At 42.3% G+C, this 25,913-nt stretch overlaps 3 protein-coding genes across 8 annotated transcripts in view; 2 read left to right on the top strand and 1 right to left on the bottom strand.

The window, feature by feature from the left end:
* Window positions 1–15,490, top strand: TAF5 (TATA-box binding protein associated factor 5). The gene is made up of 11 exons (XM_036336096.1): window positions 1–577; window positions 3,224–3,461; window positions 6,716–7,031; window positions 7,783–7,946; window positions 8,051–8,186; window positions 9,383–9,503; window positions 10,182–10,311; window positions 12,718–12,882; window positions 13,582–13,759; window positions 13,948–14,125; window positions 14,450–15,490. The coding sequence occupies exons 1-11, from the start codon at window positions 19–21 to the stop codon at window positions 14,665–14,667; spliced, it is 2,403 nt and encodes an 800-aa protein (XP_036191989.1). The 5' UTR covers window positions 1–18; the 3' UTR covers window positions 14,668–15,490.
* On the bottom strand, window positions 15,487–25,396 carry ATP5MD (ATP synthase membrane subunit DAPIT). 3 transcript variants are annotated; one of them, XM_036336099.1, is made up of 4 exons: window positions 25,248–25,394; window positions 20,798–20,893; window positions 20,615–20,707; window positions 15,487–15,590 (listed from the first exon to the last, which is right to left on the bottom strand). In XM_036336099.1, exons 2-3 carry the CDS (start codon window positions 20,882–20,884, stop codon window positions 20,618–20,620), a joined length of 177 nt encoding a protein of 58 aa, XP_036191992.1. In that variant the 5' UTR covers window positions 20,885–20,893; window positions 25,248–25,394; the 3' UTR covers window positions 15,487–15,590; window positions 20,615–20,617. The 3 variants fall into 3 exon arrangements, with proteins under 3 accessions (XP_036191992.1, XP_036191994.1, XP_036191993.1); XM_036336101.1 differs by lacking the exon at window positions 25,248–25,394 and adding an exon at window positions 24,590–24,736; XM_036336100.1 differs by lacking the exon at window positions 15,487–15,590 and adding an exon at window positions 20,359–20,371 and having other exon boundaries at window positions 25,248–25,396.
* Window positions 25,397–25,464: 68 nt separating this feature from the next.
* Window positions 25,465–25,913, top strand: part of PDCD11 (programmed cell death 11) — a 39,198-nt gene continuing 38,749 nt past the window's right edge. For 2 of the 4 annotated variants that reach the window (XM_036336094.1, XM_036336095.1), the window contains exon 1: window positions 25,465–25,591. The gene's annotated coding sequence lies outside the window, so the exon portion shown is untranslated. The remainder of the gene's footprint in view (window positions 25,592–25,913) is intronic. The other 2 variants (XM_036336092.1, XM_036336091.1) reach the window with 1 other exon arrangement.

The raw sequence follows: 25,913 nt of genomic DNA, 5'->3' as shown, positions 1-25,913 counted from the left end.
AGGTGGCTCAGCCGCAAGATGGCGGCGCTGGCGGAGGAGCAGACGGAGGTGGCGGTCAAGATAGAGGCTGATGGACCGCCGACGCTGCTACCTCCTCAGGCGGGGGACGGCGCTGGCGAGGGTGGCGGCGGCACCACCAATAACGGTCCCAATGGTGGCGGCGGGAACGCTGCGGCGGCGTCGTCAGCCGGCGGGGATGGTGGGACCCCCAAACCTTCGGTGGCTGTCTCTGCCGTTGCCCCGGCGGGGGCGGCCCCGGTGCCCGCCGCCGCTCCGGAGGCCGGCGCTCCCCACGACCGACAGACTCTGCTGGCCGTGCTGCAGTTTCTGCGGCAGAGCAACCTTCGCGAGGCCGAAGAGGCGCTGCGCCGCGAGGCCCGGCTGCTGGAGGAGGCAGCGGCGGGCTCCGGCGCGCCGGGAGAGGCGGACGGCGCGGGCGCCGAGGCGGCCAGCGCGCTTCTCAGCCGGGTCGCCGCCTCGGCTCCCGGCCCTGCGGCCCCCGACCCTCCGGGCACCGGCGCTTCGGGCGCTGCCGCCGTCTCGGGCTCAGCGACCTGTCCTGCGGCTCCGGGGAAAGGTGAGCCGCCGGGTCCCGGGGACGCAGCGCCGGCACGATGGGGAGCTAGCCGGGAACGCCGGGGATGGCGGGCCTGCACCTCTGCGGGCTTGTTTTGAATTTCCTGGGCCCGCCTCTAGGGCCGCACGCCCGCCCCTTTCTCCAGCGCGCCGGCTGCGCAGTCAAACCCTCTCGGCGGAGCTGTCAGTTCCCCCGGAGGCTGCGGGCTGCGGAGCGGAGGGGCGCGCGGGGAAGGTGGGCGCGGGAGCGGGGACCTTCAGGCTTTTGGTCCCTTTCCTCTTATGTGGGCTCGAGCCCTGGGCAGGTCCGCATAAACACTGACAGTATTTGTACAGTTCTATGCCAGCGTGCGTTAGGCACCATACATATTTAGGTTCTGTATCTTCATTCTCAGTTCCACGGTAAAGGTGTGCATTGATCTCTGCTTTAGAGATGAGCAGACAGAAAAGCCGAGGGACCTGTTCCGGACTACACAGGCAGGGAGCGATGGAACACAGTGTAGCCAGCGTTTGTTTTTTTTTCTTCTTCTTCAAAATATAGGTTAACTACCACGAGTTTTAAGTCTTTTGGGGAATGCAGATTCAGACGTAGTGGATCTGGGAAGCTGCAGTTTTTGAATGGATGCTTCCAGGGGGTATTGATGTATGGGAAAGTTTGAGAACCATTCGTTTAGGAACAGGCGTCGGACAGACTGGGTTCAGATGGTGCCTCTGCTGCTTTACTTGTGTGATGCGGATACAGTTATTCTTCCTAAGGTTGAGTGTCCCCCTCTATTAAGTGGGTTATCGTGAGGCTCAGCTATAATGTATGTAAAAATGACTGGCATTGAAAAGTTTATGCCCAGATATCCATGCCTGGCACCCGAGGGCCCCCTTCCTTTCCCCAGCAACTGCTTTTACAGAGTTCATGCAGTAAACCTCACATGCAGCATAAGGTCTCAGAAGTGATCCGGAGCCCATAATAAATGTTTGTTGAATTAAATTATCCATTACAGAGCTTCTAGCCAGATTAATCTCTGTTTGTGAGACCTAATCGTTGCAGCATGGCCAGAAGTGAAGTATGAACACATAGCATTGTGATCCATAAATGGAAATGTGCAAAAGTATGAATGAGAGGAATTTTTTCAGAATGCTGATTTTTGTGAGTGAACTATCTGATGGGTGAATTATGTTGTTGGTTATTTTGTTACAATCTCTCATCTCTTCAGAAACTTGACCTATATTTTAGATCATAACTCGGAAACCAACGGGTATGGAGGAAAAGAAAAGGCCATCAGAGTAAACAAAAGAATTTATATCATTTGTGCAGTAAACAGCATAACAGTACTTTAATTGCAACTTAAAAATTTCCAACAAACTCTGATTCAATCATCACTTGGTACTGCTATATTATAAATGAACTGGAGGCTGGTGCACAAATTTGTGCATGGGTGGGGTCGGGCCACCTGCCCCAATGGGGGCCAGTTGGGGCGGGCCAGTGGGGGGGTGCGGGGAAGGGATGGAGGAGGTTGGCCTGAGGGCCCCACCCCTGATTGGGGTTGGGGGGCTGATGGGGGCGGCTGGCCAGGGGGAGGGGCCACAGGAGGTTGGGAGGGGCCGATCAGGGCCTCAATCAGGCTCGTTGGCCCCTGCAGTGTGCATCATAGTGACCGGTTGTGCCGGTCGTTCTATCATTCAGGCCACTTGGCTTTTACATATATAGATACTCATGTTTTCTGCCTTGAAATGGTGGTTCTGGAAATTGTTTTAGGTATATCTTTTGGAGATGTAAATAAGGCATGTCCTTCCCACCCTTAAAATGCTTACAGGAGTGAGAGATGTATACATATGAAGCTAACACAGGATAGGATGTTACAAAGAAAGTTACACAGTACTGAAAATTTGTTTTGGTACACTCTTTTAGGACCACAGCCATGCCTTTCCCTTTCCCCTCTTCTTCCCCCACAGGCCTGCATCTCCTAAATTCTCCTAAGGTCCTCATGAGACTTGCAACCAGGGGAGCAATGGGCAGTGGCAGCTCATCCAGGGCTAACCCCCTGAACCTGCCCCCAAGGCCCCCTTTTCTCTCACTCTTCAGTAAGCCAAAGCAGCCTGGCCTAGGCTCTCTCCTGTTGCTTCTTCTGTCGTAAGCCCTTCCTTCACTGTCCCCAGCTTTAAAATATGTATTCTCAAAAAAAAAAAAAAAATAAATAAAGAAAGAAAGAAAAAATTCTGTTTTAAGATATGAACAAGCGGAAGGATTTTTGGATGGGTGACTGAAACAGTAAAAATCCCATTAAAACAGTGGTTCTCAACCTTCTGGCCCTTTAAATACAGTTCCTCATGTTGTGACCCCCAACCATAAAATTATTTTCATTGCTACTTCATAACTGTAATGTTGCTACTGTGATGAATCGTAATGTAAATATCTGATATGCACGGTGGTCTTAGGCTACCCCTGTGAAAGGGTCGTTCGACCGCCAAAGGGGTCGCGACCCACAGGTTGAGAACCGCTGCATTAAAGGATTATGTGATTGTGTTGGGGGAAAGAGTTTGAGAGGAGAGTGAGACAAACATTAGTCACCTCTGGACCTTAGCCAGATAGTCCTAGACATTTGGTATATATTAGGTTATTTTTTGAAAGCTGTTTTTTGCTTTTTTTAAACAGTTGGAAGTGTAGCTGTGGAAGACCAGCCAGATGTCAGTGCTGTGCTGTCAGCTTACAATCAGCAAGGAGACCCCACAATGTATGAAGAATACTACAGTGGACTGAAACACTTCATTGAATGTTCCTTGGACTGCCATCGGGCAGAGCTATCCCAACTCTTTTATCCTCTGTTTGTACACATGTACTTGGAACTAGTCTACAATCAACATGAGAATGAAGCAAAATCATTCTTTGAGAAGTATGTGAATTTTAATATATATTATATATATACACCGTGTGTGTGTGTGTGTGTGTGTGTGTGTGTATACACACACATACATATATATAAATAATGTGTATACTCACCTGTGATTACATACTGGTAAATGTTAGATTGCAACTCAAAAAGTACTTTATAAAGGAGAGGTACCTGGTGCTATGACAGCCTAAAATAGGGGGGTTTGATCTAGTTAGGAAAGTCATGGAAGGCTCCCAGAGGAAGTGATGCTCCCAGAGGTAAGATCTGAAGATTTGATAGGAGTTAACTAGATGAAGAGAAGGGAAACACATGTGTGAAAGCTAAGCTCTGCGGCAGTAGATATCATGGTAGATGAAAGAAGGGTAGTGTGGCTAAAGAGTATGGATGGTGAGTGGTACAACATGAAACTGGACAGTTGGTTACCGGCTGGAATAGGCAGGTTCTTGGGCCAGGTTGAAGATCTTTGTTTATTCTAAGAGCAGTAGGGGATTGTATTGTATAGAAGTAGATCTGGCTGAAATTCATTGAGAACTTGAACATACTGGCAGAAATAAAATACACCAAGAGAACAGGAAGCTATGTTAGGATTAAATTAGACTGAGAGTGACTGAAAACCCAAACAAAATAGAGGCTTAAATATGATAAAAGCTTATTTCTTTCTCTTATGAGTTAGGCAGTCTAGGGCTGGTATGGAGTCCTTGATTAGCAAGGATCTGGGCATTCTCAATCTTGTTGCTCTACCATCCCTGTCATGCAGCTTCCACCTGTGGCACAGGATGGTTCTAAGCAATTGCACTTCTTCCTTTTTTTATGTCATTAGTTCAACGGTCACACCTGTCTACAAGAGAGGCAGGAAATGTGCTTGCTCTTTACCTAGGTGTCACTATGCTAGGTCAACATGTGTTCCATTCAGGTGTTCTAGTGTGGAGGGAGAAAGAAAAATGGATATTTGGAGACAGAGAGGCATCTCTGCTAAAGAAGTCATTGAAGGATCATGTCATTATTAGATTTGCATTTTGAAAGGACCTATATGCATTGGGGAAAACAGATGGTGGGGGTACAGAGTGTCTATAGATTGACCAGTTTTGGAGGATATTGTAGTGTTTCTCAACTGGGAAAATGTGTGGAGGTGTTTTGGGTGGTCATAGTGACTAGGGGGGGGGGGGGAAGCAGGTGACTTAGGGATACCCAATGTTCTAATATGTGCAGGTAATCCCACTTAGCAGAGAGTTGTTCTGTCCCAAGTGCCAGGAGCATACTTGTTGAGAAACACTGGACTAGGGTGTAGTAGTATTGGTGAAAGGGGGTGGACATATTGGTAAGGCACTTGGTGATGGATTGGATATGGAGGTGAAGGAGATGAAGATATTATTGATAACCCCTAGGTTTCTGGCTCCCCCAGATGGATAGGGGTGCCCTTCACTGAGATAGAGAATACCCTTCCATGACTTTCCTAAGGGTTTGTCAGGTTGTGGAAAAGACTTGAGTTCAGATTTGACTATGCCTTTGACTTTTTAAGGGATGTCAAGTTAATAGGTGGATGATATATAAGCCTTTAGAGCTTAGAGGAGAGGTAGGGACTAGAACCATAAATTGGAATTTGTGTAATATTGATGGATATGGATGAGAATGTCTGGGAGGGGTATGAAATAAATCAGAGGGCTAGGTCCGAGCCTTGAGGATCTCTGACATTGGGAGTAGAAGAAATATAAAAGAAGTAGAAGAGATGGCTAAGTAGAAGAGATAAAAGGAGAGGCCAGAGAAGTAGGAAGAAAACCAGGAGAGTGTTGAGTTATAGAAGCCAAAGAAAAGAAATGTTTAAGAAAGGAGGCAGTGATATGAGAATCCTGCAGCTTGACTGAAATCTTCTAAAGGTTTTCATTTAGAAAAAGAAAAAAAAAAGGAGGCAATACTCAAAAGTTTGAATGAGAGCTCTTTAATACAAGCAATAGACCTACAAGCCAGGACTTGTTAGATAACACAGGTAGTGGTAATAGAGAAATAATAAAACTCGGGACTCTTGGCTTCTACGCCATTATATTCATTCATTATTCCACAGTGCTAGTAGAAGACATAAAGCAAATGTTCGTAGTTCAGTTTTTTTTGGAAAAACAATTAAGCAAGGCTGATGGTGATAGGACTCCTACCCTAAGCTCATTTTTCTTACAGTATTGTCATCAGTAAACCTCTTCCTTTCTCATGGTATAGCAATCTCACATAGGAAGCTGGATTATCCTAGGGTACTCCCTATCTCCTTGTTACAATCTCAGCCCTTCCCTGGATCCAATGCTCAGATGAGGTTATGAACAGTGACTGATACAGCCACTAAGAGGCTGAGATTTTTATTTTCATTTAAATTTTAGAACCCTTAGTTCATGTCTTGATGAGTCATAATAGGGTAACACAGGTAACAGTTTAGGAATCTTTTGAATATGTGTCTATCTCAGCTAGGATCATGATATCTTATGTTCATTGTTTTCTAAATGTTTTTGCATTGCTTGCTGCTTAGTGAATGCCAAATATATGTTCTTTAATTTTACTTTATTAGGAAAATAAAGATTTGTATAAACAAAAATACATTTAAATTTACTAATTGTTACCAAAGCTATAAGCTTTATTTAATTGCTTTGATAATGGGGAGTAAATGGAAGTGCTCGTTCTTTGACATCGTTTGTTCTATAGTCATATTATTAAAGTACTGATGTTTAACAAATATGTCTGGTATTAAGAATATAAGAAATCATTAAAAATGGAGGGTTTTATGAGAAAGCCATTCATTGATTATTGTTGAATGGCTGGATGATAGGTTCATTGAATTCATTATACTAATTTCTACTTCTGTATATTTTTGAAATTTTTCATAAAGAAATTTTTTAAAGTGGGTTTTGAAGAGAACATAAAATTTAGTAAAGCAAAGATTCTAACATTTTTAAATGTCTACCAATGGTGGCATTCAGAAGAGACTTATCTACCAATGGTGGATATCTTAACATTTATTCACTTGTTATTTATTTCAAATTCTCTTAAAATGTTTATGGTATGATACATTTCATTAGAGAGTTAAATTAGTAATTTTTAGGATGAATTCAGAAACTGAAATGTAATTTTGAAATAAGTCACTTCTGATCCTACAGCTTAGTCCAGGATTATTCAGACACGTTGAGTATATTCTGGTATGTTTATAAATATATGGGGGAGAGGCAGATCCCTTAATGATTACATTGAAAAATGACTTTTTAAAATCACTGAAACAGGTTCCATGGAGATCAGGAATGTTATTACCAAGATGACCTACGAGTATTATCTAGTCTTACCAAAAAGGAACACATGAAAGGGAATGAGACCATGTTGGATTTTCGAACAAGTAAATTTGTTCTGCGTATTTCCCGTGACTCGTACCAACTCTTGAAGAGGCATCTTCAGGAGAAACAGAACAATCAGATATGGAACATAGTTCAGGAGCACCTCTACATTGACATCTTTGATGGGATGCCGCGTAGTAAGCAACAGATAGATGCGATGGTGGGAAGTTTGGCAGGAGAGGCTAAACGAGAGGCAAACAAATCCAAGGTATGGGAATAAACCTAAGAACTATATAATACAGATTATGAAAAATTGTAGCATTTCCATCTACACATTTTTCTTACAGCTAGTTTGGGATTTATTTTACACTATTACTAAGTTTTTTGAGAATTGGGGAATGGTTGCATTTAACAGAACCCTGACTGTAGAGGCTGAAACAATTAAGGGTTTTTCTCTCACATAAAATGATATTACAGAGGAAAGCCCTCCTGGGCTGGCATGAGGGCTCCACGCGCCATTAAGGACCCTGGCTCCTAGTTTCTACTTCACCATCTTTAAAATGTAACTCTCTTCTTTGTGCTTACAAATGGCTATTCGAGCTCCAGTCTTGCAGCTGCATTCCAGGAAGGCGGCGGGAGGGGCGGGGGCAAAAGGCATATCCCTGCTGAATCTCTCTCTCTTTTTTTTTTAATCAGGAAATAGTATTTTTTTCTAAAACTCTACCCTGCATATTTGTGTGCATATTTGTTGGCCAGGATGACATTATATGGCCATTCCTAGCTGCATGGGAGCCCAGGAACAGAAATTATTTAACTGATCATATTGCTGCTCCAACAAATCAGGGTTCTGTTAGTAAGGAAGAAGTTTGGGAAATTGGCTGTTGGGTTGATAAGTACAGAATCTGCTTCAGGGTATAAAGTACTACATTTGTAGTTGTGATTCATCTTGTCAAGATACGAAAAGGATGTATTAATGAACAAAAAATAATTTTTAAAATGTTGGCTCTTTTGATTTGTAGGTATTTTTTGGTTTATTAAAAGAGCCAGAAATTGAAGTGCCTTTGGATGATGAGGATGAAGAAGGAGAAAATGAAGAAGGAAAACCTAAAAAGAAGAAGCCTAAAAAAGATAGTATTGGATCCAAAAGCAAAAAACAGGATCCCAATGCTCCACCTCAAAACAGGTGAGGAAAAAACCTCAGGAACATGTGTGAAAGTATAAGTTGATATGCTTTACAGGGTTCTGGTTTCTTAATAGAGTAATTTTCAGTCTGTTTTTCTTTCATAGAATCCCTCTTCCTGAGTTGAAAGATTCAGATAAGTTGGATAAGATAATGAATATGAAAGAAACCACCAAACGCGTGCGCCTTGGGCCAGACTGTTTACCTTCCATTTGTTTCTATACATTCCTCAATGCTTACCAGGTTGGTAAAATAATAGGGCAGTTTCTTCCTGGAAAATCATGTAAAAATGGTAATATACTATTAAAAGAAATGTGTTAATTAAAATGGAGTTTTATTATTTAAATTCTTGATACAAATACAGTTTAAAGACACCTATTAAGAAAGGAGAGTTGTACACTGCTAGGAATAGATAGAAGGCAATGTTTAAAAGAACTTCAGCAACTTGTAGATACGAGAATCCTGCGTACATGTGCCCCTGGTTTCAGTGATCAGAATTCTTCTGCTAGCCTTTCAGGAAGAGGGAACTAGTTCATCTCTATTGAATTTGATTTAAGTACTTACATAAACTTAGTGTTTTTTAAGAATTTCACATGTCTCTATAGAGATTCTTTAAAATAGGCTGCTGAGGATATATTTAGTAAAATGCAAAAATGATTAACATTTGCTTCATATCATACGCCAAATTTGGAGGGCAAAAAGGGGTAAATGATGGCATGTTCTAAAACAGCAGTTCTCAACCTGTGGGTCGCCAACCTGTGGGTCGCGACCCCTTTGGGGGTCGAACGACCCTTTCACAGGCGTCGCCTAAGACCATCGGAAAACACATATATAATTACATACTGTTTTTGTAATTAATCACTATGCTTTCATTATGTTCAATTTGTAACAATGAAAATACATCCTGCATATCAGATATTTACATGACGATTCATAACAGTAGCAAAATTACAGTTATGAAGTAGCAACAAAAATAATTTTATGGTTGGGGGTCACCACAACATGAGGAACTGTATTAAAGGGCCATGGCATTAGGAAGGTTGAGAACCACTGTTCTAAAAGTAAGTGATTTCAGACAGTTGGTTTCATAGGAGAATGAAATCTCAAATGATCTTTTATATGAGAAAAATAGCTATCATTATTATTTTTTAAAGATTTTAAAATTGATTTTTAGGGAGAGAGAGAGAAACATCAATGTGAGAATGAAACATTGACTGGTGCCTTCTGCAGGCCCCTTACTGGGGATTAAGCCCGAAACCTGGGCAGAAGCCTGACCAGCAATCAAAATAGCAACCTTTCAGTGTACAGGATGATGCACAACCAACTGCCACACTGGCCAGGGCAGTAGTTATTACTATTTATTCTCTAAGGTGTGACTGTAATTTTCGCCTCCCTAAAACAGTATTGTTTAGTATAAAGCCTTTTTTTTCCCTTGGCAGGGCCTTACTGCAGTGGATGTCACTGATGATTCTAGTTTGATTGCTGGAGGTTTTGCAGATTCAACTGTCAGAGTGTGGTCTGTGACTCCCAAAAAGCTTCGTAGTGTCAAACAAGCAGCAGGTAACTGAGATGAACCTGTCAGGTTGTGAACTCTTAGTTTACACCAGTCTTGATTCCCATGGAATATACACCAGAGATTGTGATCTTAGCTGACTGTCACTTGATTTTACATTAACTCAAAATGCTACCATTTCCCAATAGTGATAAGTGCATTGGAGTGGCAATCAGGAGACTGGAGTACTAGACTGGTTTAATTTCTCTGGGCCTCAATTTTTTCCTTTGTAGAGTGAGGGGAATATGCTAGAAAACTTAAGGTTAAAAATCTGACATTTTCCTTAAAAAAAAAAAAAAATTAAAAAAAAATCTGACATTTTTTAAAAAATCAGGACTTCATTTTAAAGAGTTCCTTGTTATCCTATTAAACAAGGTAATACATTTTTAATAATTTTTCCATAGCTTTCATTTTTGTGAAACATTGTGATATAGTGGATAACTTGAGTTTCAGTCATAGATCCAACATTGAATAGCTATGTGCACTCTGGCAAATTATTAACTCTTCTGAACTTCAGTTTCCTCTGCTATATACTGGAATAGTATCACCTAATTTAGAGGCATTAGCACAGTGGGTGGTATGCCAGAAGAACTGTTCAAATGTTGTTCTTCTGAAATGTAAAGTGATTTCCTTAAAATGTTTTAATGAATGTACTTTTAAAAATCAGTATTTCTGGACCATTTTAGATCTTAGCCTCATAGACAAAGAATCAGATGATGTCTTAGAAAGAATCATGGATGAGAAAACAGCAAGCGAATTAAAGATTTTGTATGGTCACAGTGGGCCTGTCTATGGAGCCAGCTTCAGTCCAGATAGGTAAAGTATAAACAGTAAAAATTAAGTACTGCTGTATTATATTGAAATAATATAAAAGTTTACTGGAAACTTACAAATGTTAGGAAATTTTCTGTTAGAAAAATCTTATGGTTGCCTGTCAATCATTATCTTTTAGATCTTGCCATTTGCTAATTCATCTTGGCTGTAAAAGATAGCAACTTAATGTATACCCAAATTTATAGACTTCAGGGTTTGCTGGTTTTAAAAATTAGTTTTAGTTTAGTATAACCCTTAATTTGAATTGCTTCTTTGGGTTCCTTCTTTGGGTTTGTGGCTAATGCTGTCTTCCATCATCTCTAAATTTATAAGATTCTTGAGATTAAAGGCTTGTTAGCTATTCATTGAAGATTTATATCTTTGTACAATCAAAAGGACTAAGAATACTGAAAAGGAAATTTGTAACCCACAAATAGGTATTTGCTTATTTCTCATGATCTGACATTCCATAGAAATGGAAGGGTATGTTGTATTCATACCATCTGTATCTTACTTGGATAGATATTAGCTTTTAATCCATCACGATTTTCATCTTTATGAGCCTTTGAGAATGAGGTTTTTGTTGTTTGATAGGGTTTAGCAGGATGATACATTTTTACTTGAGGGATACATTTTTACTTGAGAGAAACTTTTGATTTCTACCCAAACCATAATACTTGGAATAGTTAAGCTTTTGTATTTATCCCTAAAAAAGGTAGATGATTACTCACGTGCCTAGTGTTTTTGTATTTGCCTGTGTGTCAAAAAGATAATTCCTTTTAAATTCTTTTAAAACTCACACAGAATAGGAAAATAGCATTTCATTTTAAAATCAAAAACTGAGTTTTTTAAAAAAATAAATTTCATTCTGTAGGTGCTCAGTTGTGGAATATCACGGCTAACATTAGTTTGTTTAGTACTTATACCTACTGTGAATACCATGTATAAATTAGAAATAAGATGTAGCATGTCAGCATATTTAACACTAGAGGCCCAGTACACGAAATTTGTGCATGGGTAGGGTGCCTACGGCTGGCTGACGATCAGGGCTGATCGGGGCCTTCTGGCTGCTGGCTGGGGCCTCCTGGCTGCTGGCTGGGGCCTCCCTTCCCAGGCTGCCAGCCAGGGCCTTTCTTTGTTCTGCACCGCCCCCTGGGGGTCAGTGCATATCATAGCGAGTGATAGAACTCCTGGTCAAACTCCTACAGGGACACTTTGCATATTAGCCTTTTATATATAGACTAGGGGCCCGGTGCACGAAATTCGTGCACTGGGTGTGTGTGTGGGGGGGAGTGTCCCTCAGCCCAGCCTGCCCCCTCTCACATACTGGGAGCCCTTAGGCGTAGACCCCCATCACCCTCCAATCGCCTGATCGGCCCCTTGCCCAGGCCTGACGCCTCCGCCAGAGGTGTCAGGCTTGGACAGGGGACCCCCATCTCCCCCCGATCACTGGCTCTGACCCCCGCCCAGGCCTGAGGCCTCTGGCCCAGGAATCATGCCTGGGCAGGGGACCCCCATCTCCCTCTGATCGCTTGCTCCCACCCCCGCCCAAGCCTGACGCCTCTGACCCAGGCTTCAGGCCTGGGCAAGGGGACCATCATATCCCCCCAATCCCCGGCTCCGCCCCCCACCCAGGCCTGATGCCTCTGGCCCAGGCATCAGGCCTGGGCAGGGGACCCCCAGCCCCCCGCCCAGGCCTGATCCCTCGGCCAGAGGAGTTGACCCTCATCACCCTCCGATCACCAATCACCGGATCGGCCTCTTGACCAGGCTTGAGGCCTCCGGCAGAGGTGTCAGGCCTGGGCAGGGGACCCCCAGCTCCCCGCGCGGTTGCAGGCTCCGCCCCTGCCCAGGCCTAACGCCTCTGGCCTAGGCGTCCGGCCCGGGCAGCGGGGACCCGCAGCTGCAGCGGCCCCGTGATCGTGGGCTCCGCTTTAGGCCCAGGCAAGGGACCCCTAGCTCCTGGGACTGCCAGCTTCCACCATGCCCAGCTCCCATCGCTGGCTCCACCCCTACTTCCTATCACTGGCCAGGGCGGAAAAGGCACCTGATTCTCTGATCATGGCTGGGGGCAGGGCAAAGGCTGCCCAGGGCCGCCTTGCCCTGCCCCCAGCTCTTAGCTCCCCCCTGGGTTTCCTATCACTGTCAGTGGCAGGGGGCTTCTTCCTGCTTTCCCTTTCGCCTCCCTGCATTGTGCCTACATATGCAAATTAGCCGCCATCTTGTTGGCAGTTAACTGCCAATCTTAGTTGGCAGTTAATTTGCATATAGCCCTGATTAGCCAATGAAAAGGGTAGCGTCGTATGCCAATTACCATTTTTTTCTTTTATTAGTGTAGATATTAAAATGTACAGAAACTGGACAGGTAACTAAGTTATTCTGGGAATCAAATATATTCTCTTCTCTCAGGAACTATCTGCTTTCCTCTTCAGAGGATGGAACTGTTAGATTGTGGAGTCTTCAAACATTTACTTGCTTGGTGGGATATAAAGGACACAACTATCCAGTTTGGGACACACAGTTTTCTCCATATGGATACTATTTTGTATCTGGGGGCCATGACCGAGTAGCTCGGTAAGTACATTACGGTCTTATAACTGGGTTTATTCAAGAACAGAATGGTTTCTTGTTGGGAATTACAAACTCCAGCCAAATTCATTTTCACTTCTATTATTCCGGATCAACTTTTTGAGAATGTCAGCATTTATAGCTCCTTATTTGAAAATGAATTTGGGAAGAGTATTAATATTCTATATATCTATATGAAGAGTTTTAAGTCCTTTTTCTTCCCCAAGTTAGCTTATTAACACACCTTCCCTGCCTATCATCAGCTGTTTACAACTTTTTTTTAGGTAGTTTTTAAAATATAGTTTTCACTTTCTCTTTTTTAAAATTAGCTGTTTAACCTTGTCTTTCACTATTACTGTAGCACCTGTTTCCCTGTCATCTCCTTAAAAGTTCAGGATGAAGTAGATCAGGTTAGAAACTTTGTGGTGGCTAAAGCTTTCGTATGGGTTAGACTAGGAGTTGGATGGGATAGAAGGGTGGAGGGGGAGCAGGAAGAGGAGAGGACTCAATTATAAAATTATAAAATGTTTGTACCAGATCAACTTCATTTTTCTTAAGAATGCTAGTCTCAATCATTCCGTCTTTCCTTCAGGTGAGAGGGACTCATTTGGAACTAACATTTCACATGGGTATTTACTTTGGATAATTGTTGTATTTCGTAGTTAACTAATTATCATCTTTTGCTTTTAATAAATTTTTAAAAAGGCTCTGGGCCACAGACCACTATCAGCCTTTAAGGATATTTGCTGGCCATCTTGCTGATGTAAATTGTACCAGATTCCATCCAAATTCTAATTATGTTGCTACGGGCTCTGCAGACAGAACTGTGCGGCTCTGGGATGTCTTGAATGGGAACTGTGTAAGGATCTTCACTGGACACAAGGTATTTTTACGTACACCTTCATTATTCCAGCACACAAGGCTGCTTTTGAGAAAAGTATTTTAAAAACAAACCAATGATACATATATTCTAAAGATACTATTTATACCACTACACTAAAAATTCTTTGTCTTATTTCCCTAAATATTTTTAGCCCTACTATTGATTCTTTCCATGAACTTCTTTTCTAGGGACCAATTCATTCCTTGACATTTTCTCCCAATGGGAGATTCCTGGCTACAGGAGCAACAGATGGCAGAGTACTCCTTTGGGATATTGGACATGGTTTGATGGTTGGAGAATTAAAAGGCCACACCGATACAGTCTGTTCGCTTAGGTTTAGTAGAGATGGTGAAATTTTGGCATCAGGTAAATAACTAGAAATGGCTTTGTGGTAAAGGGTAAATGATGCGTTAACAGGAAACAATGAGTGTTGACAATTGCAAAATTAAGTCCTGCTGCTTTAGGCTTTGCTTCTCCTTAGCCATGATTCCACAGTATGGCTCTACATGTATATTGACCTCTCACATTAAACTGCTTGAAATGCTCCTTTAGAAGGAATAGAGTTGTTAATCAGGTTTATTTAGATTTTTCACCGGAAATATACAGTAAATACATAAAGTGTACTTGGCAAAATGTCAGAAGCTAAATACGGTAGATGCTACTAAATGGTTTCCTTTGACTTTCCCTTAGGTTCAATGGATAATACAGTCCGGTTATGGGATGCTGTCAAAGCATTTGAAGATTTAGAGACTGATGACTTTACTACAGCCACTGGGCATATAAATTTACCTGAGAATTCACAGGAGTTACTGTTGGGAACATATATGACCAAATCAACACCAGTTGTACATCTCCATTTTACTCGAAGAAACTTGGTTCTAGCTGCAGGAGCTTATAGTCCGCAATAAACCATCGGTATTAAAGACCTTTGGAAGCTACTGTTTGAAAAGGGAGACTAAAAGCAAATACCTCAGTGATTAATTTAAGCTACAAAGAATGTTTTGTCTATATGGATCTGGAAGTATGCTGCTTGGAAAATCTGAACAGGAGAGTTCCACGTTTCTACAGCAACTGCATTTAACTAATTTCTGTTTAGTTGAATAAGAGGTATTATGTTTGTGGAGGGGACATTTATGGTGCTTTGGAATGTGTGGAAACTATGCATTTTCTGTTCAAACGCTATTTTAATTTATTATGTTTAGAAAAACCCCCAATTGATTTCAACAATTCATCCTGCTTCAAGATTCAAATTGAGTAATATAATACCATCTTGAATTTTAGCTGAAGAATTCTATGAGCATGTTGTTTCTGCTGTAAAAATGTAGTTACTGTATGGCACTCAAGTATTATGTTAAATGATCTAACGTTTTTGCGTAGCTATGACTAGTGGAATGTATGTAACTGGGTAGGGCGAACTACAATTCATTTCTAGGATTTAGATGAAGTACAGCTACCCACTGACATCTGAATTTACACCTGTTAGATGCTGAGTGTACCCACTCTAGAAATCAGGTGAAGAAATTTAGCTTCCATGTTCTACTTCAGCTAAAATGGCTATACACAACCTTGTACACTTGAAGTCAGACAGACATTTCAGTTGCTTACCTCCAGTACTGAGCCTTGCTTTGGGAAACTAAAATTCAGACCAAGTCACTGCCAGTTTTTGCCTTTGTTGCATTTTGTACAGTTTTTATATTTTTGATATCTTGTAAATAAAGACAACCAGCTTTTCCAGGTTCATAATTTATTGTACAAATTGAGTATCACATGATGAGTTGACATTAGCTTCTCCAGGCATGGGAAATTAACAGATGAGGTACAGTTTATAATCCTATAAACAAAGCAAAAATAGTTTAGACGCAATCATGTTCAATTCTACTTTTAAGACATTCAGCAAATTATCAGTATAGGACTATCCATGAACCAAAACCCCTTGAAATTGAATGCAAATTCACATCAAATTTTCAAAGGAGTCTAACTCCCAAAATTAAGGTTTATCTCAGCTTAATACAATTTAACCTAACACTCCACCTTTAACAAAAGAGCTGCCAACAATTCAGTATGATCCTAAAAGTAGGCAAAGTCAAGTATATAAAGTAACATTTTAAACAGTAGAAAACAGGTATGTTATCTATTATGCATCTGTTATTTAATAAATGAGACAACTTCTCCATTTGTATAATGGGGCTACAACTACTCTCCCAGAGTTAGGAGGTACCTAATACGGAAAATTGAGCAAAATACTACATTTGCATCCTGGGATATTCAATCTCCTAAAGATTAGAAAAGCTCTTCAGAGGGAATCGGTGGGAAGCTACATTGGATAAAGATCTGGATTTTGGGTTTTTTGCACATTTATTGCCAACACAAATATTTATTCACTCAAGCATAGGTAAATGGGGGCTGGGAGCAAATGAAGTCTATGGGGATTTAAGGAAAAGATAGAACTGCTTATATAAAAATTTGAAACCAACCACATCAAAATTACAACTAAACTACCGAACAACCACCTGAAAACTAGCTAAATGAAAGTCTTACAACTAAGGAATTAAGAGCAGTTCCTCTTTTTTTAATCCTCAATTGATATTTTTTCCACTGATTTTTAGAGAGAGTGGAAGGGAGGAGTAGAGAAAGAAACACCAGTATGAGAGAGAGAAAGACATTGATTGGTTGCTTCCCCCATGCGCCCCAATCAGGCCCAGGGATGGAGCCTACAACCAAGGTATAAGCCCTTGACCAGAATAGAACCTGTCACCCTATAGTCCACCAGCGAACGCTCTAACCATTGAGCAACAGGCTAGGCCAAGCAGTTGCTCTTAAAGGGCCTGCACATGGATTTACTCTGACTCTCCCTCGGAACTCCAGTACTAGGACAGCAGCTTGAAAGACCAGGGACATATGGGGAGGAAATGAATTGTCGGGATCAAGGTGAGAGCGAGGCAACTTTCTGTCAGAAAAAAGAGCTGGCAGAGGCCATTGTTCCCTTTCTGAGCCCTCCCCCAACCAAGCCAGCAGACGAGGACCATATCTGAGTCTCCACCAACCTGGCTCACACTGTTTGCCTTGCCCTGGTGATTCCTCAAGACCTGCCCTACCCAACTAGAAGGCCCACCAAAGCTGTTTCCAGGGTCTTTTCCCTGTGAATGGCATGTCTTGGCTCACGCTTCAGACTTTACTAAAATATCTCAAATGAGCAGCATCTGGCCTCAGTGTGCCCTGTACCTCTCACTAAGTGGTCCCAAGCCAGCACTAGCAGTAGCCACCCTTGGTTTGCAGCTTGGTCTCACCTGGGCACCTCCAAGACCAACACAAATAGCCATATGCAGATTACTTTGCAACTCATGCCAGGTGGCCCCAGGCAGAAAACAGGTGGCAGTCAGGCGGTGGCTGACCTTGGCCTGCACTTCTCTGAAGACCCCAGACTCAGCACATCCAATGGGCAGCTTTAGACCATGAGGAAGCACCACCCAACCACTTTCACAAGCAACACACTCAAGAGGCAGACTCAGCCCTATTTGTTTTGGCTCAGTGGATAGAGCATCGGCCTGTGGACTGAAGGGTCCCAGGTTCAATTCCGGTCAAGGGCACATGCCTGGGTTGCGGGCTCAATCCCCAATAGGGAGCATGCAGGAGGCAGCTGATCAATGATTCTCTCTCACCACTGATGTTTCTATCTCCTTCTCCCTCTCCGAAGTCAATAAAAATATATTAAGAATAAATAAATAAATAAATAAAAGAGGCAGACTCAGTGGGAACTAGAGACCCACTGAAGTAAGTCCTGCTCTGTGGGGCGGGTCCCAGCATAGCTAATCCTCCATGGTGGTTGGTAGTTGCAGCAAGTCCTTGCAGGCGATTGGGCTGCAGGTTAAGTCCCTCCCATTGATGTGCCAACAGCAATGAAGGCTCAACTACAACAGGAAGGTGTACATAGCCCACATGGGAGTGCACACGGGAGTGCACCTGGAGTGCCCAGCTTGGGTGATTGGGGAAGCTGTGCCACTGGATTCTGCAGAACACCTAGTACATAAGGCCTCTCTATGAAGCAGCTCTAATTCATAGAAACAAATACAAAGAAGCTACCAATATCAGAAAACAAAGAAATGTGTCCCAAATGAAAGAATGGAACAAAACTCCAGAAAAATAACTAAACAAAATGGAGACAAGCAATCTATTAGATGCAGAGTTCAAAATACTGGTTATAACAACGTTCAATGAACTTAGAACTTCAACAGCATAAAAAAGGGCATGGAAACCATTAAAAAGAACCAGTCAGGCCCTAGCTGGTTTGGCTCATTGGATAGAGCATTGGCCTGCGGACTGAAGGGTCCCAGGTTCGATTCCGGTCAAGGGCACATGCCTGGGTTGCGGGCTCAATCCCCAGTGGGGAGTGTGCAGGAGGCGGCTGATCAATGATTCTCTCTCATCATTGATGTTTCTCTCTCTCTCTCCCTTTCCTTTCCTCTCTGAAATAAAAAGAACCAGAGCCTGGCCGGTGTGGCTCAGTGGTTGAGCACTGACCTATGTATGAACCAGGAGGTCATGGTTCGATTCCTAGTCAAGGCACATGCCGGGGTTGTGAGCTTGATCCCCAGTGTGGGGCAGGCAGGAGGCAGCTGATCAATGATTCTCTCTCATCATTGATGTTTCTATCTCTGTCTTCCTCTCCCTTCCTCTCTGAAGTCAATAAAAAATATATTTAAAAAAAAGTACCAGTTAGAAATGAAGGGTAAATGAACTGAAATGAGTAATTTACAGGTAGTTACAATAGAGAAGATGAAGCCAAGAAATAAATCAGTGATTTGAAACATAAGGAAGCAAAAAACATGCAATCAGAACAGCAAAAATAAAGTAGAATCCAAAAAAATGACATTATAAGGAGCCTCTGGGACAACCTCAAGTGTACCAACATTCACATCATGGGGGTGCCATAGGAAGAAAGAGAACAAGAGAGATTGAAAACCTACTTGAAAAAATAATGACAGAAAAATTCCCTAACCTGGTGAAGGAAATACACATACAAGTCCAGGAAGTGCAGAGTCCCAAACAAGATGAACCCAAAGAGGCCCACACCAAGACATACCAAGACACATCATAATTAAAATACAAAAGGTTAAAGACAAAGGGAGAATCTTAAAAGTAGCGAGAGAATCTTAAAAGTAGCAAGAGAAAAGTAGTTACCTACAAAGGGAGCTCAGCTGATTTCTCAACAAAAACTTTGCAGGTCAGAACGGATTGGCAAGAAATATTCAGCCCTAGCCAGTTTGGCTCAGTGGATAGAGCGTCAGCCTGTAGACCAAAGGGTCTCAGGTTCGATCCCGGTCAAGGGCACATACTTTGGTTGCAGGCTCCTCAGGCCCTGGCCCTGGCCTTGGTCAGAGGCAACCAATAATGTGCTTCTCTAACATCGATGTTTCTGTCTTTCCCTCTCTCTTCCACTCTCCCTAAAAATCAATGGAAAAATATCCTCGGGTGAGGATTAACAACAACAACAACAAACAAACAAAATAAACCCAAAAAACAAACAAAGAGAAATATTCAAATTGATGAAAAGCATAGACCTACAACCAAGATTACTCTACCTAGCAAAGCTATCATTTAGAATTGAAGGATATGTAAAGAGCTTTCCAGCAAGAAAAAGCTAAAGGAGTTCCTCACCACCAAACCAGAATCAGTATTACATAATATGTTAAGGAGTCCTCTGTAAGAAATTTTAAAAAAGATAAAAAATATGAACAACAAAATGGCAATAAATACATATCAATGACTGAATCTAAAAAACAAAGTAAAAAAGTGGAACAGAAACAGACTCATAGATATGGAGAACATTTTGATATTTGCCAGATGGAAGGGAGGGGGATGAAAAAGATGAAGGGATTAGAGGTACAAAGTGGTTGTTACAGAATAGTCACGGGGATGCAAAGTACTGCATAGGGAGTATATTCTAATCACTATGTATAGTGTATGGATTCCTAGGATGATCACTTAGTGAGTTATATAATGTCCAATCCCTAGGGTGTATGCCTGAAACGAATACAATAGTATATATGTCAATTTTAATTGAAAAATAAAAAATGACTTAAAGGACACCTTGAAACTAGCACACTAGCAAAAAACCAGATATATTTGCAACTGATTTAAAAAGTTGGTTAATAATTATTACATAGAGTTTATGAGAGAAATAAAGTCTTCACAAAGACAAAAGTCCCAATTATTAAATGAGAAAAGCACATGAAAAAGAATGTTAAGAACAATACAAATGGTAAGCAAATACAAAAAAAATGTACAGCTTCATAAAAAGACAGATTATTTTTACTCAACAAATTAACAAAACCCCCAAACTAATATTATTCAGCTTTGGCTGGGACAAGAGAGACAACCTCTTAAAAAGCAGGATGTCCCAGAACTCTTTGAGAAACAACCTTCAGCCTAAGAAACAATTATAGATGTAGACTTCATATGTAATGTAATAACATTACATTATTAATTGTAATGTTATTTATATTAAAACAAAATCTAAAAGGAGACACATTTCCTCTGTAAAATAAATCATATACCCACAGCACTTATGCATTAAATTATAGAGAACACACCTATTATAAGACATTTATAATCCTTACCCTACTTCAATCTGTAGTCATAGCCAATGGAAACCAAATAAAATATACAAAAAAGAACTAAACCAAAATGGCAACTAAAATTGTCAGGGTAATGGAATAAGAGTAATATTTTTCTCTTTATTTTTTTCTTGTATGTAATAAATTTTGCATCGTGACAATGATTTACTTTTATAGCCAGGGAAAAATACTGTAATATCAAAATGGCTAAGTTATAAACTTTTAAATGTCAATTCCTTACTTTTCATGTTGCTTTCACAGCTGGAGTTTTTTTGGACCTTAACTTGAAGTATAAAATCAGCAAAGCAATGCTTCCATATGTAGCCATTACACACTGAAAAAAGAACGGAAGAAGTAAAGAGGATATACTGTCACACTTTATAATTCTAAAATATAACTGCTTAAAGGTATCTTTAATACTTACATTCATTCTACCTGTGAGAGTATAAGAGTTGAAATATTTTTTGATACCAGTGAACTGGAATTGGGCATCAGCTTCTGGACCTGCCATGATTTCAATCTTTAAAAAAAAAGAAAGAAGGCAACAATAAATTAGTTTGGAGGCAATTTTAAAAATATATATTTTTTAGTTTAAAAATCGAAAGTCACTGCATATAAATATTGTAAATTTTTACGTATGTCTTGCCAAACATAGATTAGCAAAGATGGTGAAAAAAGCCTCGCTGATAAGAGAAACTTTTGGAAGGAGAACTTTACCTTGGTTGCTTTTACACAACACTCCAGAATGTATGTCAAATCATAGGCATAGGAAAAGAATAGTCTCTAAGTCTACCTTCTGATGCAATATTGCTTGATGTTTTCAATTCTGGCTTTATCAATACCATGGTACAATGTAGTTGGAATTAATCAGTTTAAAAATTAATCTGTTTTAAGAAATCATTTACTAAATGGAGTTGATACATAGTAGCTGATGGTGGTAGGGAAGCTGGAATCCTTATTTCTTACACAACAATAGATAAAAGATTGAATGTAAATAGTGAAAACCAAGCCCTGGCCAGGTGGCTGTTAGTTGGAGCATCGGCATAGTCCTGTAAAACAAAGGTTGCGGGTTTGGTTCCAGGTTGGGATGCATAACGGAGGCAACCGATCAATGTTTGTTTTTTCTTTCTTTCTTTCTTTCTCTCTCTTTTTCTCTATCTCCCTTCCTCTCTCTAAAATCAATAAATATATCCTTGGGTGAGGATTAAAAAACATGGGCAAATATTTTAATCATCTTAGGTCAAGGAAATCAAAAGAACAGCCCTAGCCAGTTTGGCTCAGTGGATAGAATGGTCGGCCTGCGGACTGAAAAGTCCCAGGTTCGATTCTGGTCAAGGGCACATGCCGGATTGCGGGCTCGATCTCCAATGATTCCCTCTCATCACTGATGTTTCTATCTCTCTCCCTCTCCCTTCCTCTCCGAAATCAATAAAAATATATTAAAAAAATATATTAAAAAGATAATCAGCCTCAAGATCAAAGAAATGTAAAATGAAGCCATATTTAGCAGACTAGCAAAGATAATATTATGAATAATAAGCAGTAGTAAGATTGTTGAAAAATAAACATTTTCTTTGTTACCTAGAGTGTAAACTGGTACAACTTCCTAAAGTGCATTTTTGCATTATCTATTAAATTATAAAATTAGCCGAAACCGGTTTGGCTCAGTGGATAGAGCATCAGCCTGCGGACTGAAGGGTCCCAGGTTTGATTCCGGTCAAGGGCATGTACCTGGGTTGCGGGCACATCCCCAGTGGAGATGTGCAGGAGGCAGCTGATCGATGTTTCTCTCTCATTGATGTTTCTAACTCTCTATCTCTCTTCCTTCCTCTCTGTAAAAAATCAATAAAATATATTTTAAAAAAAATTATAAAATTAGTATACCCTTTTATCTAGCTGGTTCATTTGTTCTCCAGGAATTTACCCTTCTAGAAATATTACAAAGTGGAAAACATGCTACATGGATGAAGGATGGTGACAGAAATACTGTTTATGCAAGTAAACTGGAAAAACTAAAAGTCCACCTACAAGAAATTGATAAATGATGGTTTCCATTGGAGGAAATACAATGTGTGTAGATCTTTATTTATTTACGTACTGACATGCAAATGTGTCCCCAGGTAAGTTAAATTAAAAAAAAAAAATCCTACTTCTGAATATTGTATTATAGAACACATCAATGATTCTCAAAGTCTGATCTGTAGGCCAGCAGCATCAACATCACTGGGAAACTTGTTAGAAATGCAAATTGTCAGGCCCTACACCTCAAGCCTATTGAATCAGAAATTCTGGGGCCCAGCAATCCATTTTAATAAGCCTTCTAGGTGTTTCTGATGTATGCTAAAGTTTGAAAAACACTGCAGTATCAGGAAACAATAGAAAAATATATAGCAAACTTTTAGAGGAGTTGTATCTATGGCACCCATATATTTTACAAATACATCTATTTCTCTTATAATAAAAATAGCAAAGGCACATCCAAAGGTCGCCAGAACAATACTTGAAAATTCGTATGTATGACCACCTATCTACCACGACCGACGCCACGCCGAGTCGATTGGCAACATAGACGAGCCGGTCGAGGTCCGGTCGAGATTGGTAGGCAGTGGCAGTGACACGGCTGGCTCTTGATGAAATGGAAGAGGGAGACATCTGTGAGGAAGTCATTGCTATGGAAACTGGCACGCTTCTGTTTCCCATTTAAAGGCCTTCAGAGGCATTCTTGTGCACAGACTTGGCAATGAAAAATTTGGACAAATGACCTTAATTTTGAATTGTTTCAAGAACGTTCTTGGAGCCCTAGACCCTTTGGCTCAGTGGATAGGATGTCAGCCCTCAAGACTGAAGGGTCCTGGGTTTGATTCCAGTCAAGGGCACATACCTTCGTTGCAGGCTTGATCCCTGGCCCAGGTTGGGGCGCGTGGGGAGGCAACCAATGGATGTCTCTCACATCGATGTTTCTCTCTCTCCCCCTCCCTTCCACTCTCTCTAAAAAAATCAAAGGAAAAATATCCCAAGGTGAGAATTAACAACAAAATAATAAAAATTAAAAAAAAAGAAAAAAAGAATGTTCTTGGAGCAATGAAGGACCCCTCCGTGGCCTTGGCTTGTGCGCACAAGTAGGAACATCTCCATTAAAAGAAACCTTTATGGTGAAGCTTTTATATTACCTGTTTCATGTTACTAAACTTATTAAAGGCATACTCCACCCCCTCCCATTCACCTCCATATTTTTTTTTGAATTCTTATAGTATCAAGCAGGTTTCCAGGAGAAACCCTACCATAAACAAGGACTTAACTTGGTCAAATTATTAACTGATAACCCCCACTACCTGTGCCTAACAAAAGATTTTAGGAGGATGTGGTCTGCAACTGAAACAATTTAAGGTGCTTTAAAATTCTCTCTACATAATATGGGACGAAGTCTGATGTTTGTGATCGTCCAGAGGACTAATTCCGACTGGACAGCATGGTACCGGGACTGCAATTTAATCTGGGTTTGAGAGGCTAAGATGGAGCAGAGAGTAGAAATGGATGTTGCTGGTGAGATCAAGAACAGGAGCAGCCCTGGCCGGTTTGGCTCAGTGGATAGAGTGTCGGCCTGCGAACTGAAGGGTCCCGGGTTCGATTCCGGTCAAGGGCACGTGCCCGGGTTGTGGGTTCGATCCCCAGTGGGGGACTTGCAGGAAGCAGCCGGTCCATGATTCTCTCTCATCATGGATGTTTCTATCTCTCTCTCCCTCTCCCTTCCTCTCTGAAATCAATGAAAATATTTAAAAAAAGAAAAAGAACGGGAGCAAAGCCTGGAAACACTCTGCACTCACTCTTCGGCAAGCTGCTGGTTACTTTTGGGCAAAGGTCAGAAACCTTTGTGGAATAATCGAACTGAAACTTGCTTTCCTTCCGAGTAATACTTAGGTTTAGAAAGACATATTAATGGAGAAAATCATTAATAAAGACATATTAATGGAGAAAATCACTAAGAATAACGGTACTACTGGTTAAATGGCAGTCGGTGGGGAAGGTCTAAGCAACAGGGTCTTCATTTTTGTTTGTAATTAACTGGGGAATAAGAGCTATCAAGCGTAATTAGTCCTTCCATGCCCCTCTCCTTCACCTGCACAATGAGCATTTCAGAAAAGGGCCAAGGTGACTCACCGCCCTAGGTACTCTCTGTTTTTCCATCCTCCTATTTTCTCTCTGACCCGACACCTACCTGCAATGGTGAGATCGCGAAGCAAAGCAAAGCAAAGATGAGCGAGGGCCGCTCAAGTACCAGAACCAGCCTCCCGCACTTCAAGGCTTTTGCACCGCTGTCTGGTTACCGCCTCGGAAAGGCCTTCCCGCTGATGGAACATCCGGGAGCCCAAGTCTAACCCTGGAGAACTGCAAGGGCCCGGCCCCGCTCCCCCAACTCGCCCGCCCTGACACAGGCCGCGGCGCAGCTGAGGGAGGTCTGGCTGGCCCGCCGCCGCAGCACAGCTCAGCGGGCACAAGTATGCCCACAGGAAAAGAAATGAGCTCGGCCCGAGCTGGGGTCAGAAGCTCTCAAGTTCTCCTCCAATATTACGTCACCGTGTGACCTTGGGGACTCGGTTCGCTGCGGGCCTCATTTTTCTCAACGGAAACACGCAATCTCAGGGCCTTCGGGAGCTCTTGGTAGCGTCTGTTGGCCTCTCCCCGAGGCTGCCCAGCCCACGTCGGACCCCTCGCACCGCCAAGCCTCGTGATCTCAAACTCCTCTTCCATTCCCCCATCGCCCTCGGCCCGCAAAGCGAAGACCTCGCAGCGCTCCCGGACTAGGAATGGTCGGACCCCAGGCCGCCGCCAAGCCGAAGCGCGAGGACCGAGCCCAGGCTCCTCTGCACACCTACCTCGCTAAAAAGCACGAATTCCGCAGGCTGTGTCCTTCAACGTCCGTAGCTACCCCTCGGCCTGCCGGAAGAAGCGCCTCCCCCACACCCGTTCCACGGGCCTCAGCGACTCAGCCTTAGGCCTCGATTGGCTATGGCTCGAAGTCCCGGTCTTCCGCTTCCTGTCCCTAAACCTCCTCCCCCTTCACTGTGCCAGGCCCCCGCGTAGTAACGGAAGTAGGGCGTTGAGCCCGCCCACACTTCCGGAAGAGCTGCCAGTGCTTGGGCTGTACCGGGGCTCCTCCGCACGTGGGACTACAGTGGCGCGGCCTCGTAAGTTGAGGCTGGCTGTCGGCGCGAGGCTGGTGAGTGGGGGCAAAGGCTACCAGGGAGGAAACCTTGTGGCTCCCAGGGCTGGCCCCGGGCAAGGCCCCCGGGTGCCTGCCATGCGCCCCGCAGTGCGGGATGAGTGATTCTACCACCCGAGCCGGGCTCAGAAGCTCGAGGGGCCCCTGTGACATCATAAGCCCCTTCTTTGCCACCCGATGGCTTATCTCTTTGAAGCTCTAGTTTCCCCTGGACCGACATGAGATTACGGGTCCAGTTCTCAGCAAACTAGACTGCACTTTCCTTTTTCTACGAAACATAACATCCTTCCCCGATCCTCGGCTTCCTCTCGGTCCACTA

The sequence above is a fragment of the Myotis myotis genome, unplaced genomic scaffold, assembly GCF_014108235.1.
Source record: "Myotis myotis isolate mMyoMyo1 unplaced genomic scaffold, mMyoMyo1.p scaffold_m19_p_15, whole genome shotgun sequence".
In the NCBI taxonomy this organism is placed as follows: domain Eukaryota; kingdom Metazoa; phylum Chordata; class Mammalia; order Chiroptera; family Vespertilionidae; genus Myotis; species Myotis myotis.
Note: the sequence above shows the minus strand (reverse complement) of the source record. Positions and strands in the feature narration are given on the sequence as shown.

Excerpts from the sequence above, each read along its gene's own strand:
- TAF5 (XM_036336096.1), top strand. The coding sequence starts at position 19 with ATGGCGGCGCTGGCGGAGGAGCAGACGGAGGTGGCGGTCAAGATAGAG. Across the intron at positions 9,504-10,181 it reads TAGTGTCAAACAAGCAGCAG|ATCTTAGCCTCATAGACAAA; the intron begins GTAACTGAGATG and ends GGACCATTTTAG. Across the intron at positions 13,760-13,947 it reads GGATCTTCACTGGACACAAG|GGACCAATTCATTCCTTGAC; the intron begins GTATTTTTACGT and ends CTTCTTTTCTAG.
- ATP5MD (XM_036336100.1), bottom strand. The coding sequence starts at position 20,884 with ATGGCAGGTCCAGAAGCTGATGCCCAATTCCAGTTCACTGGTATCAAA. Across the intron at positions 20,708-20,797 it reads CTCTCACAGGTAGAATGAAT|TGTGTAATGGCTACATATGG; the intron begins GTAAGTATTAAA and ends TTCTTTTTTCAG.